At 40.6% G+C, this 13,243-nt stretch overlaps 2 protein-coding genes across 3 annotated transcripts in view; one reads left to right on the forward strand and one right to left on the reverse strand.

Annotated features, from left to right (window-relative positions):
- Positions 1 to 1,084: 1,084 nt before the first annotated feature.
- Positions 1,085 to 2,179, reverse strand: LOC119649266. Its single transcript, XM_038051355.1, has 3 exons — positions 1,799 to 2,179; positions 1,590 to 1,730; positions 1,085 to 1,477 (listed from the first exon to the last, which is right to left on the reverse strand). Exons 1-3 carry the CDS (start codon positions 1,918 to 1,920, stop codon positions 1,216 to 1,218), a joined length of 525 nt encoding a protein of 174 aa, XP_037907283.1. The 5' UTR covers positions 1,921 to 2,179; the 3' UTR covers positions 1,085 to 1,215.
- Positions 2,180 to 11,351: 9,172 nt separating this feature from the next.
- LOC119647641 (G-protein coupled receptor 52) overlaps positions 11,352 to 13,243 on the forward strand; it is a 152,150-nt gene continuing 150,258 nt past the window's right edge. For both annotated transcript variants that reach the window (XM_038048703.1, XM_038048704.1), the window contains exon 1: positions 11,352 to 12,698. The gene's annotated coding sequence lies outside the window, so the exon portion shown is untranslated. The remainder of the gene's footprint in view (positions 12,699 to 13,243) is intronic.

The following is a 13,243-nucleotide window of genomic DNA, read 5'->3' on the forward strand; positions in this document are numbered from 1 at the left end:
CTCTAAACTAGTATGGGAATGCCTTGGGAGACTGAATACTCTCGGCTCGTCCAACAAGGTCTGGATACTTTGGGACGCCTTTACACCGGCCAGAACCCTTCTGTGGAGAACACTTACTACCAGATGCAAAGCTGAAAGATCTGGAAGTAGGGAACATACTAAAGTTCCTAACGGTTATAGGCCTGCTTGAGATGCTATGATCAATAGGTACACTGTAACCAGTAAAAGGGGCACAATAGTTCTTCAAGGACGCGGTGCGACTTTCCCTTAGCAGAATAATAATAATTATGGATCACCGATTCAGATGCTGGAGGAGATATATGTATGTGCGCAGTCATCAGGCCGTATAATGTACCCGCGTTTAAGTACAGCTCTTCCGCCCCACCATGTGTTACATTGTCTGAATTGGTCACAAAGGAACGAAATCCAAAGGTGATTGGGGATGACCTCACCGCGCGGGCACTAAACTGGAGAAGTAGACCGATTAACACAAAGGAGCGCACTTCAAGTCTTTGCCTAGCTAATGGTGGAATAGCGAGCTGGTTAACTTTTGATGAAGCCACTGCTCCCCGAGCCAGATGAGCGGTGCAAAGAGCTGTAGGCAAAAACAATGTAGCATAAAACTGAAGATGACAGAAACTTCAAGCCGGTATTCAGCAGAGCAGGAGGGAATGTTTTTAAGAGCTCTCCACGCGGAAAACGCTTACAGAATTATAATATGACGACTCAAAATCCTTTCATTTCCACAGATTACGCGTCTTGTCCTCTTGCTGAAGATTATTCGAGGGTTGCCCCCACCTCCGACAATAGAGGGTTACCAATAGCTTTCGGCGACGTGGTAATGCAACAGCAACTCCCGCAGAAATTAGAGACGTGTTGTTGAAAATGCAGATGCAGTAGAATAGGCGGCAATAAACCTCCAGGTCCTCCAGGGTGGCAAACATATCGAGTAAGGTCTTCAAGGGATTTTACCAAGGTTTTAATATAATAAGTCCCCATCCTTAAGCGAGGGTGCCTAGAATCCAAAAGCACACATTATATGGTAGAATTAGAAGATGAAATTCACAATTTAAAACAGAAAATATGATAATTTGTACTCAGTGCAATGTAGATGTATGTTTATTCTGGATAGTATATACAAAGGCTCGGGAAAATTTGAGTATTAGAATAATGCTGACAATGTGATTTGTATCTACAATTATGGATGTGTAACCATCAGTGAAGAATCAATCCTGGCACTTCACTACTTCCTATATTTACTTCAGAACTCTTCTCTTCCCTTGTGTCTCTTCGTGGACAGTCTTTGTTCGTCTCATTGGGATCAACTACTTGTCCATAGATAGTTCCGCTTCGGGTCTGCCGGAAAACGCATGTTTGATTGATATTGGGTTCGATGTATTCCTTAACTTTTCCCATCACAGTACGGTAAATTTCATGATTACGAGCTATAGCTCCAGGACGTCTTTTTTGGGGCGGACTATTGAACAAAAGATTCATTTTTCAAATTCATTCATTCATCATCGATAAGAGGTTGGGAGTCAACTAATTGAAGGATATGCTAAAAGTGTGCTACTTGAAAGGTAACTTACCGCTCATGAGATCGGCGAATTTCCCGCCTTCGCTCTAGCAAACTACGCTTCCTTGCCTCGTCAATGAAAAAATAGACAACTCCTACAATCAAGAAAAGCAAAGCTAAGAAATACAGAAACCAACTCCCTGTAGCGAAGAACCTGGGAGAGAATGAAAAGAAGTCAGTCTTTTTACTCCTGAAGATCTTTAATAACCATACGGTACCTACCTCCGAAAGAATATATTGATAATCTCAAATGCCTGCTCTGTCACTGTAGCCTTTTTTGGTTCACTACGAAAATTCATCCAATGAAACATTTTGTGCTGATTCATTGACCGAACTATTTGCATTTGAAATTTTCTTCTGGAATCCTAGTTGATTCAACAACAACGGTTGTACTGGAGGGGTCTGAAATTATATTAGACTTTTTTTGAAGATTTTGATTTCCAAAAATTGTTTTGCCAGTCGAAAATTTTTCCTATGGTGACAGATTGGACAAATCCTTAAACGTTATTATCGAAATAAAATTTCCATTTGTGAATGTGGGCCGGTTGTCTGTTGATGTCAAAATAATTTTTATGAGTGGCAAATTTCTCCTATCAATGTCGAAATAAAACGCCCACCTAGATGGGAATATTGATTGGAGAATTCCTCACTCAATTCTAAAATACATATCGTTTAATACCTCATTGTCTAGTAAATTCGTCTTCTGTATAAGCAAGATGGCAACCTTGTGCTTTTTAAGGTTTTGGGTAAAACAAAACCTTATTAAAATCGATTCAATGTCTGTCTATCTGTCTGTCTGTCACACGCATTTTTCTCCAAAACGGTTGAACCGATCCGAACGAAATTTGGTGGACAGATGGGAACTATGAAATCCCACGCATACAGCGAGTCGCATAAATTTAGGTGGAGTTTAAAGGGGGGCTCCCCATACATGCAAAGGGGTGATTCAAAATTTTTTTCACCGGATATAGTTGTGTAGGATATCAAATGAAAGGTCTCAATTTGTACTTTCCGAAAGTTTTGGCATAAATTGCAAAGTGCGTGAGTAAGGAGTCAAAATGTACGCACTTGGAGTGAGACAGGACTCATTTTCGGAAACTACCCAACCCAAAAATCCGAAAAAAATCGGAGTGGTGCGCCTAGATGAAATCTAGGCCTCAAAATATGTCCCATTCCGATATCTACTCAAATAAACTTACTAATAGTATATTACTACTTTTTAGAAATTTACTGAAAAACCCCCCTTAAATTCATCCTAGGACTTCCGAATTTTGTAACAGCATAGAAGACAATATTTCGTATATACATGCAAAATTTCGTGGAAATCTGGCAATTAACACCAAAGTCATAGCAGTTCAAACTTAGCAATTTCGTGCGCTTCCAAAGCCATGCAAATCAGATGCTGACGTCATAATTACTCGGAATAATTGACATTCACGTGAAATATTAAAGTCGCATTTATGAACAATCTACTTATCTGCAGCACTTTTTAAGATTTTGTGTAAAACACTTATGTGAAATCTAATCTTCGAGAGATGTCCTATTCCGGTATCTGCTCAAAAAATTTACTAATAGTATATTATCAACTTTTAGAAATTGACTAAAAAACTCCCCTTAAGTTCATCCTAAGTGTACTAAATTTTGCACCGACATAGAGGACAGCAGTCTGTCTGTCTGTCTGTCACACGCATTTTTCTCCAAAACGGCTAAACCGATCCAAACGAAATTTGATGGACAGATGGGAACTATGAAATCCCACGCATACTGCGAGTGGCATAAATTTAGGTGGAGTTTAAAGGGGGGCTCCCCATACATGCAAAGGGGGGATTCAAAAATTTTTTTCACCGGATATAGTTGTGTAGGGTATCAAATCAAAGCTCTCGATTTGTACTTGTACGCAATTCTCCATTGGCAGATAGCATTGACTCGACATATTTATATAGCTGAGTTCTGGCAATGGCAGTAACCTACCCTTCGAGATATTTAAATCGCTCAGTTCTGGCAATGGCAATAACCTGCCCAGAACTTAGCGATTTCAATCTCGGGTCAATGCTATAAGCCAATGGAGAACTACGTTATACTCCTCACATAGGGAAACACAAAACCTTTTATACCTGAAGCGTCAAGCTTCCGGTTTCCCGACTTGTTTAAGGTTTTGTTTAAATCAAAACTTATTAAAATTGGTTTACTGCCTGTCTGTCATTGTGTCTACCTGTCGTCTGTCTGTCACCATGTCGGCCTGCACTTTTCTGATATAATGATGATTATATGGAATTTGGTGAAAAAAGGGAACTCTGAGCCCCCGCGTGTGCAGGAAGTACATTGTTCTACATTCAGTTTTAAAGGGGAGGGGGTGTGTCCCATATTGGAAAAAGAGGAATTAATTTTTTTTTACCAAATGTAGTCAAGTGGGGTATCAAACGAAAGATATCGACTAGCACTTTTCAAAGCTGGTCTCAGCTTTAAAATTCGACGCAGAAGGGTGGAGTACGAGGACTGAATAATGATAATTTCTTTGACGCGTCCATTCTCAGAAATTACTCAAGCGAAAAGCTAAACAAAATCACGAAACTGCCACTCTACGTCGCCGGGGCTCTAAAATACGCCGGATACCGGTTTCTACTCAAAGCACATGTTCGAAATCTCAGTAATACAAAATAGTATCACCATCATCATCAAAAGCGCAACAACCGGTATCCGGTCTTGGCCTGCCTTAATAAGGAACTCCAGGCATCCTGGTTTTGCGCCGACGTGCACCAATTCGATATCCCTAAAAGCTATCTGGCGTCTTGACTTACGCCATTGCTCCATCTCAGGCCTCTTCTTCTTTTTCTACCATAGATATTGCCCTTATAGACTTTCCGGGTGGGATCATCCTCATCCATACGGATTAAGTGACCCGCCCACCGTAACCTATTGAGCCGGATTTGATCCACAACCGGACGGTCATGGTATCGCTCATAGATTTTGTCGTTATTTAGGCTACGCAATCGTCCATCCTCATGTAAGGGCCAAAAATTCTTCGGAGGATTCTTCTCTCGAACGCGGCCAAGAGTTCGCAATTTTTCTTGCTAAGAACCCAAGTTTCCGAGGAATACATGAGGACTGGCAAGATCATAGTCTTGTACAGTAAGAGCTTTGATCCTATGGCGACCCTATGGAGACGTTTCGAGCGGAACAGTCATTGTAAGCTGAAATAGGCTCTTTTGGCTGACAACAACCGTGCGCGGATTTCATCATCGTAGCTTTATCGTAGCTTGTCGTTCATAAAGGTATAGTAGGTCAAATTTGTCGGTTCTGAAAAAATTTACTGCGATCTATAGCTTTGAATGTCAGTATCATACTAAAGTGATTAGTTTTAATAATATATATATTCTTATACATAAACCAAAAAACTCACACCTTAGGTATCCAATTTCTGGTCCCCCGACTGGTTATCTGTTTGAAGAGAACTTTGAGAGCGCTTGTTCGGAACAAGAGCCGTTCGTTCAGGTTCCAATTTACCCCCCGGTTACCAAAGCCATAGTCGTCGATGTACTATAGATAAAATCAATTCCGAAACTAAGGAAAACATTTGCAGTGAGGTCATTTATACATTGTAGCTATCACTGTCAAGCATTGGTTAGATTTATTCTACTCTCATCAACTGCTCTCTGAAATGATTACGAATTTCATGCTTGTTTTTACTGTGCTGACTCTTCCATTTTCCTTATTAATTGAACTTAGAAACGTTAAGCGCACTGCACTATGTCCTAGTGCATCTACTAAGACAGTTTTCTGACTGTACCACTTGTAGGTCAGTGGCGATTTATATAGCCACAGAGTGGATCGCATGATGCGAAATCCAGTTATCATTAAATACCAGCTCTTGACTTATACTTCTGCAGCAAGACCTTTGGAAAAACAAGCTGTTCTCCTTCATTACGCTTGAGTATACCAGCTAACATATCAGAATCTTTGCTTTTAGTCGTCCAAATTAAAGCACTACTTGCTGGTAATTCGATATCAGGTGGTTTAATTCAGTTTCTTCGGTCAGTGCTGGTAAAGCTCATTGAATATCAGAAAGGATCCAAATGGCGTGACTTCGTATTTATTGCCTGAAATATGGCCATTATTTTCCTACTACATACAAGAGGCTTCAACTGCGTAGACAAGCCTTGAATTTTTACAGGCCTCAAAAAATTACGTCCGGTTGGCCGCATTTTTCATTCATGGTAATGGTTCCTATTTTCGTGACAGTGTTAGAGTACGTGGCTGCTTTCGTTATCGAAATTTTCCAGCTTGGTTCGAAAATCAATCGTAAAAGGTAGCAATCCGAATAATACCGCCTGGTTATAAGGATTCGAACAAACAGAAATACCGTAGAAGCCCGACACATAATACATTAACATGCAGACCGCGCTGCGACCTTGGATGAGTCCCAAACCAGATAATTCACTTTTAAGGCGGCGATTGCAACTTTAACTGCATTATAAATTCGTTTTACTTTTTGTCTGTCTGTCTGTATATCTGTCACGTACTATTTTCAGAAACAAAATTTGGTAGAAAAGTTGGAACCGTAAACCCCGATGGTGATGAATAAGATTCCGGCACTTAAAGGGGGCTTCATACACCCAAAAGTCGAATAGAAACTTTTTTCCGCCGAAAATATGCATGTGGAGTATCAAATGAAAGGTCACGATTAGTTCTTTCCAACGCAGTTCTGACATTGATTGCAAATACTTCAACTACCCATTTTCAGAAACTACCCAAAAGAAAAATGCTCTCCGTCACCATATCTGCTAAAATAAAGTTAATAATAATATATTGGTGGGCGAAACGTGGATTGGTACCCACGATGGAACACGAAACCTGGGAAATGACTGCTGAACCAACACCAACAGCTCTACTACCAAACCCTATCTCCAGCTCCACGTGGTGACCGCTGGGAGCTCTTTCTTAACGAAAAGCTGCAGACGGAGAAAGATGAAGGCGATTCTCCCGCGCCTAAAAACGGGACAAATCGTACCAACTGGTTGCGTAGGACTGACAACCCTACATGGAAAACAACTTGCTACGAAGTCCCAAAAGGAGCCTCAGACTGGATTGACAACACAATGACGCACCCGCAACGACAAAGGAATAACGATTCGCGCATTTGCTCATGGAATGTGAGCTCCGTGTACTGAGATGGAGCTGCCAAGCAGCTAGCCGATACCCTGTTCTCTAGAGAAGAGCCATTACACAATATATAATAGTGGCCATCCAGTGAAACATGTGCTCGGAGTAGGTTTCTTAGTCAGTCAAAAAATAAAACCTGCTATTTTCAGCTTTGAAAACATAAGCGAACGGCTATGAACTCTACGCTTGCTAATTTAGAAATATAAGCTTCGTGGGTGTAACGAATGTAGCACCTACCTCCTTCTCGTGGCAAACTGGACAACGATTTTAATACACGACAATTATCTGAAACGTTCAGCTCGACATAGAGTGCGAACACACACTCAATACGGTGTTGGCATTGCCATCTCAGAGGGTTTCCTTGACGGCATTAAAGAATTCGAACGATCTGATGACCGACTGATGAAGCTCGCTATTATATCAACTGATCGGCTTCTTCACCGCGTATGCACCACAGATAGATCAACCTAATATCCGGAAAGATGCCTTCTGGCAACTTGTCGATACAAAAACCTGCAACGAGCTAGTCATCATATCATCATTGCAGGCATTAATGCATTAATGGTAATGTAGGCGAAAAGACAGACGGTAACAGGTGTCATGGGGAAACGGGTTTATATGATATAATATAATCGATGTTGCGGACATCCATGACCTTGTACTGATGAATACATGGTTCATCAAACGATTGTTTCAACTTCCTACACTTTTATAGTGGGAATAATGAAACACAAATTGACAATATTCTCATTAGACGCTGACATTTTACCACCGTCACTGATAGCAAAGCCGTTCCTTATGAGACCATCACACCTTAACATCGTTGATTGCCGTTCTGCGAATCAAACCACCGATAAAACAGCGTGAGGATCGCACCGGCCCGCCGCGCATTAAATGGTAGCGATTTCGTGAGAAAGAAGAAATGATTTCACTTACGCAATTACCAACCATTACGAATGTGAAAGAATCGTGGATTAAAGACACTATACACAAAACAGCCTATGCAACCCTAGGAGTCACCAAGCCTGGTAAGCGGTTCATCAACCGTGATGCTTAGGTTTTGAGGTCCGTGAAAAGAAGCGCCTCTACCACAACTGTCTCGATGATAAAACGCTTGAGAATTGGCAAATTTACAAGAAACAAAGAAACCGATCACTGTCACTCGAGCGTCCCATTACAAAGATCTTTGCGGTAAACTGTTGTGTTAATAACAAGAACGGTACTTTGCTTACCGACCGTCGAGCTTCAAAGGATAGATGGAGAGAATATCTCAAGCAGATTTGAACTGAAGAATTTGTTCATCCTCCACTTCCGCAAGCATTCCCGACATTTGGAGCAATTCCACCTATAAGCGCAACTGAAGTAGAGGAAGCAATAAAACGAATTAAATTGCAGAAGGCCATAAGACCTGGCGGCATCGCATCTAAGCCCTAGAAATCGAAGAGCTGAAACCCAACACTCTCGCTCAGTGTATTCTTCAATCAGGTTATTGAGGAAAGTAGAGCACCATATGGCTGGCAAGAAAGTTCAACAGCTCCAATATGGAAAAAGAAAGGTAGTCCAGTAGAATGTTCGAATTGCTGTCAGACTCGGTTACTTTCAACGTATTTTTGACAACCGTATTCGCGAAATTTTAGAAATAAACGTTAATCAAACCAGATTTGTCTTGAACTGCGGAACTACTGACGAACATCGCAACAGCAAAATATCGACGTCAGCATTCAACTTTAACGGCTTCGGAATTGAAGATTTTACCTCGACGCATCATCCGCCATTTTGGGCCTCCTCGGAATTTCCCTCCGGGGTAGAAGACAAAAAAAATCTTGTTGATGCTGTCAAAAGTCTTCTCGAAATTGATGAAGGTAAGGTGTATCCACTATGTAAATTCTGACCACCGCAATAATCCAAAAGATGTTGGTGTAGTTGGTACAGAAGGTCGCACTCAAAACAAATGCTTTTCCTTGGAATTTTAGCGATTATCCCCTTCTTCCACTAATTGAGGAAGATTTCAAATTCCTAAATTTTTGAAAAATTTAACAGACTATAAAATGTGCCCGATTCAGAAATGGAAGTAAAATGGCAGTTATTTTTGAAAAATTTTGGTTCCCCGACTAACGGAATATTTAAATTACCGCCGGGTCCGGAAGCTGTCCCTAGTCGTGAAGATTTTTGAACGCATTTTTGACAACCGTTTTGCCGAAATCGTTCAAATAGTAGTTAATCAAGCCGGGTTTGTCAAGAACTGCGGAACTACTGACGCAATACATTTTCATTTCCGGATCTGGAAAAAGCGTTTGATAGTGTGCCTCACGAACTCATCTGGTATGCTCTACGATGACACTTAGTACAAGAAGAGCTCGTGCGCTGGATTCAAATGCTCTACCATGATCCGGAAAATAAAGTTCGAAGTGTGGCGGATGTATTAAAAGCGCTTCGTGTCTCTGTCGGTGTTCATCTAGGAATGCCCTTCTCACACCTTCTGTTTATTCTTGTTATTGACACTGTCAAACGCGACATCCAACTCCTTATCGCCTCGTGCTATACGGTCTCAGATTGAATCTGAAACGGGCACCATCACACACACTAAATATCTCGGCTCAATACTAACAGCCAATAAGTGGTGTTTTTTGTGATGGACGTATCAGCGAACATCTCAAATCTAAAATTTGTTACTGCTTCGTCCGCCCTACCATTCTCTATGGATCTGACCGTTGGCCGACTATATAAAACAATTAACGGCATCTCGCGGTAATGGAGGCAAAAATGTTGCATTTGGCTAGAGGTGCAATACGCCTTGATCACATCCGAAATGAGGATATCCATGACTAAGAGGTTAGATATTGTCTTCTATTTGTAGTTAAGCCTAAAGTTGATAGACCAGTAGCTTACCTAAGTGAAATTATGCGGTATTTCCAACGATTAATTATTTGAAATAATAAAAACTTCTTGTTTCTTTTTCGTTAGTGTGAATATTTATTCTTGCAAATACCGATATTTCGGGAACCGCTTGTTCCCTTCATCAGTGCTAACAAGTTTGCTGATGATGAAGGGAACAAGTGGTTCCCGAAATATCGGTATTTGCAAGAATAAATATTCACACCAACGAAAAAGAAACAACAAGTTTTTATTATTTCAAACACTAGCTTACTCCAAACTACAATTTTCATTTTACAGTGTATATATACTTAGGGAGCAACTTACCCCCTTGATCAGTACAAAGCTAGCTTTGTGAGGTAAGTTGCTCCCGAAATATATATATACACTGTAAAATATAAATTGTAGTTTGGATTAAGCTACTGGTCTATCAATTTGAGGATATCCATACCGTAATGTAACAACTGGAAAAGCGAAGAATCGTTGAGTAGGTAGCCGCAACAATGGAAACGGGAAGAAAATGGTTGATGGGCTCATAAATTAGTTCTATGTATTAAGGTCTAGATCCAAAGAAACAACTAGGATACATCACCTGCATAGGTTTAAACTGGCCAGCACACCTAACTCGTCTAGCTCCGACGGTATCTGAAAGGATGCCGTGCATGTTTTCTCAGTTTTTTTTTAAATTCGCAGAGAAAAGAAAGAGGCTGAAGCAACCAGTGGAAGAGATAGTCACACGAGAGAACCTGGTGGAAGAGGTGGCCACACCAGGGAACCTATTAAGTTGTAGTTAAAATTATATCTACTTCACAAAGTAAGACTTTGCAGTGATTCCGCGGAGAAGTGGACAGGAATTAAGAGTTGTTCCAAGGGTCAAAAATAATCACATACTGCTAGATTGATTTGAAAATTTGCACTTCCAAAAAATGGCAGACAAACGGTAAACCGATGTAAATAGGTTTTTGTTTTACACAAAAGCTTAAAAATTGGCCATTCAAGGTCAGTATGTAGAACAATTTGCAATTTATTCACTACTATCGGGCAAAAATTTGCTATTTCAGAAAAGTGATAAAATTCTTGTGTTCTCACACAGTTCTCACACATTCAAGTTCAACTATTGATAAACTTCAAAATAATATTGTTGATGGGAAGGAATTACAATAATTTTGTTAAATCAATTGTCTTAACCTCTCATGGAGAGACAAAAATAAAGAGAGGTATCCTACGAAATAATGAGGCATAAATTATCCTTTCCAGAGCAGTTGGTTACTGTCATCCAGAACAAAAGAAAACAGTTTGCCAGAAAACGTATCACTACTCGTCTAAGCCTTAAATTCCAACCACTATTCAATATCTTCCACACAAAATCAACAGTGGAACTCATCTCCATACCAACTACCCCTGGCATCACCTGCAATTCCCGAAGAAAGCTGCTCCTAGCTTTCATTATGAAAATTCTGACATGAGGAAAATTCTGATAATAACAAACTTTTTATTGTTATCTTCTTTTCACACACAAACACATACACATTCAGTTGCAACCCTCCAAGTACATTCCTTACATAAACACACAGAAATGCTTCGTTAAGTCTACCCTTGTATTCGCCGTCCATACACTGCACGTCAGGTTCAAGTCTGGCGCAGAGAAATGCTGCTTTGAACGAAAAAGCACTTTTTCGATAAAACCTTGGAAGTTGAAACTACGGGCAAAGTACGGACTTCGGGAAATCGGAAAATTAGGGGCTGGCGAGTTCAGTCTACGTCGAGATTTAAAACGTTCGGGGAAGCATATAAACGGGAGCGAACTCAAAGGACATAATAGTGAATTTCCAAGGTGCAAAAGGATAAAACAAATTGGAAAATTAGCAAAACGAACGTTTATATACCAAGTCCTGGCTTATACCAATAGATTTCCACCCCAGTTATAATTGCCCTTGCATCCGTGAAGCTAATAAATCGTTTTGAGTTGAACCGAGCTCGTAATTTTCATGCCAGTGAATTTTCGATTCGGGTCCGTTGTCCTTGTGTGTACTAAACTTGAAAAATACTTTTGTGCCACCACCCCATGCCACCACTATCTTCCCATCCTCGTTTAGCCTCGCCTCTTCGTGCAGATTTACATTCGAATTTCGGCTTTTTTATTTGAAATTTCACGGTGTGGTGGTAGACCTAACTAAGTCCTGTTTTCCCTAAAAACTCGGCTTTTGTGTTCTCTGTCGCCATCGTCAATCTCTCGGTTCTCCCTCGATAACTTTCGACTGTGTATCCCCTGGATCTTACGAACGTAAACATTTCGTGGCGAAGGTTCTACAGCGTTTAAATAAAACCTCTCCCAGGAAAATTTCCTTTAGCCCCAACCGGTCAAGTGACTTACGAATGTAGTCATTCATTTTATCTGATATTTCGAGCCACCTCGAGGATACGCAATTAAATACTGAGATTGATAAGTAGCCAATTAAGCTGAATGAAGTGGCGATACCGTTGAGAGCACGTTTATTCTGTACGAGTGTATTACGGAAAAAGAATTCAACAGTGCAACCACCTGACGCAATTCGTTTTCCAAGGTGAATCGAGTTTCGTCCTGAACCAAAATCCGCGCAAGGGAGTAGATTCTGAACGACCTCGGCTGAAAGGGGAGTTCGCGCGCGTCTTCGTTCATAAATTTTGCATTTTCCTAATTACATCAGAAAAGGAATCCGGGCGGAATCCGTTTTCTGTCTAAGTAAATTTCGAGTGGATATTTTAATTTGTACAGGACAACTGTGTCCCATTATGAAACGGAGTGGATTCCTCGTTGCGACATAACGTAAAGCAGAACGTAACGTATACAATAAAAAGAGTGTCGAAAAAGTTTTGTGCCATGATAATAAAGTGAAGGAGCTTAAAGACGACGCGACGGAGTAGTGCACTGAAGAGGATACTTTTCGCTTTTCATACAATCTCGCCAACAACTACAACACGGAGCATCAGTAGCACAAGATTCTTATCTAGAAAACGGGCGAAAAAGTCGAAAAGCTCTTCAGATCGCAGAAGGCAGGAAAACTAGCAAAAGGCAAAACGGGAAAAGGAAAAGGACGAGCTGGTGAACGTGAGTATGAATATATGTATATGAATTTTCCCAAAAAGGACTTGCCGCGATGGGTGCCTTATCTCTGGGGTATTAGCCTATGCCTCACAGCGCTGACATTTCGACTCTTGCCATTCAGTTTTGATAGTCCCTGGCGCTAGGGTAACAGCCATTCCTTACACTTTATTCTGCTCAACGTTTTCTCTAGATGCTGTCTGCAGAGAATCAACACAAATCAGATGAGATTTCTTGAAAAAGCGCTTGGTGGTTTGTTGGTTGTTGTGACTCTAAGAGTTGACAACTTGCAAAAAGTTGGTAGTTAAATTATGTGAAATTCAGCTGAACCTGAATCCACTCCTGCAACATGTACAGGCGCATTCTTTAATGCAGGATTTGTTTGGACCCCAGAAACACTTTTAGGTTTAACTAAAAATCAAGGAAAGGTTGAGCAAACTTTACTTTAAAAAAGTTATAAACTAAATTGCTTAGGTGGTTGCAGACCAATTTTCAAGGATTCGATTTTGAGTTTATGAATGAAATGCTGCGAATTATATTTCATAGTGCTT

Source organism: Hermetia illucens, chromosome 2, assembly GCF_905115235.1.
Source record: "Hermetia illucens chromosome 2, iHerIll2.2.curated.20191125, whole genome shotgun sequence".
NCBI lineage: Eukaryota > Metazoa > Arthropoda > Insecta > Diptera > Stratiomyidae > Hermetia > Hermetia illucens.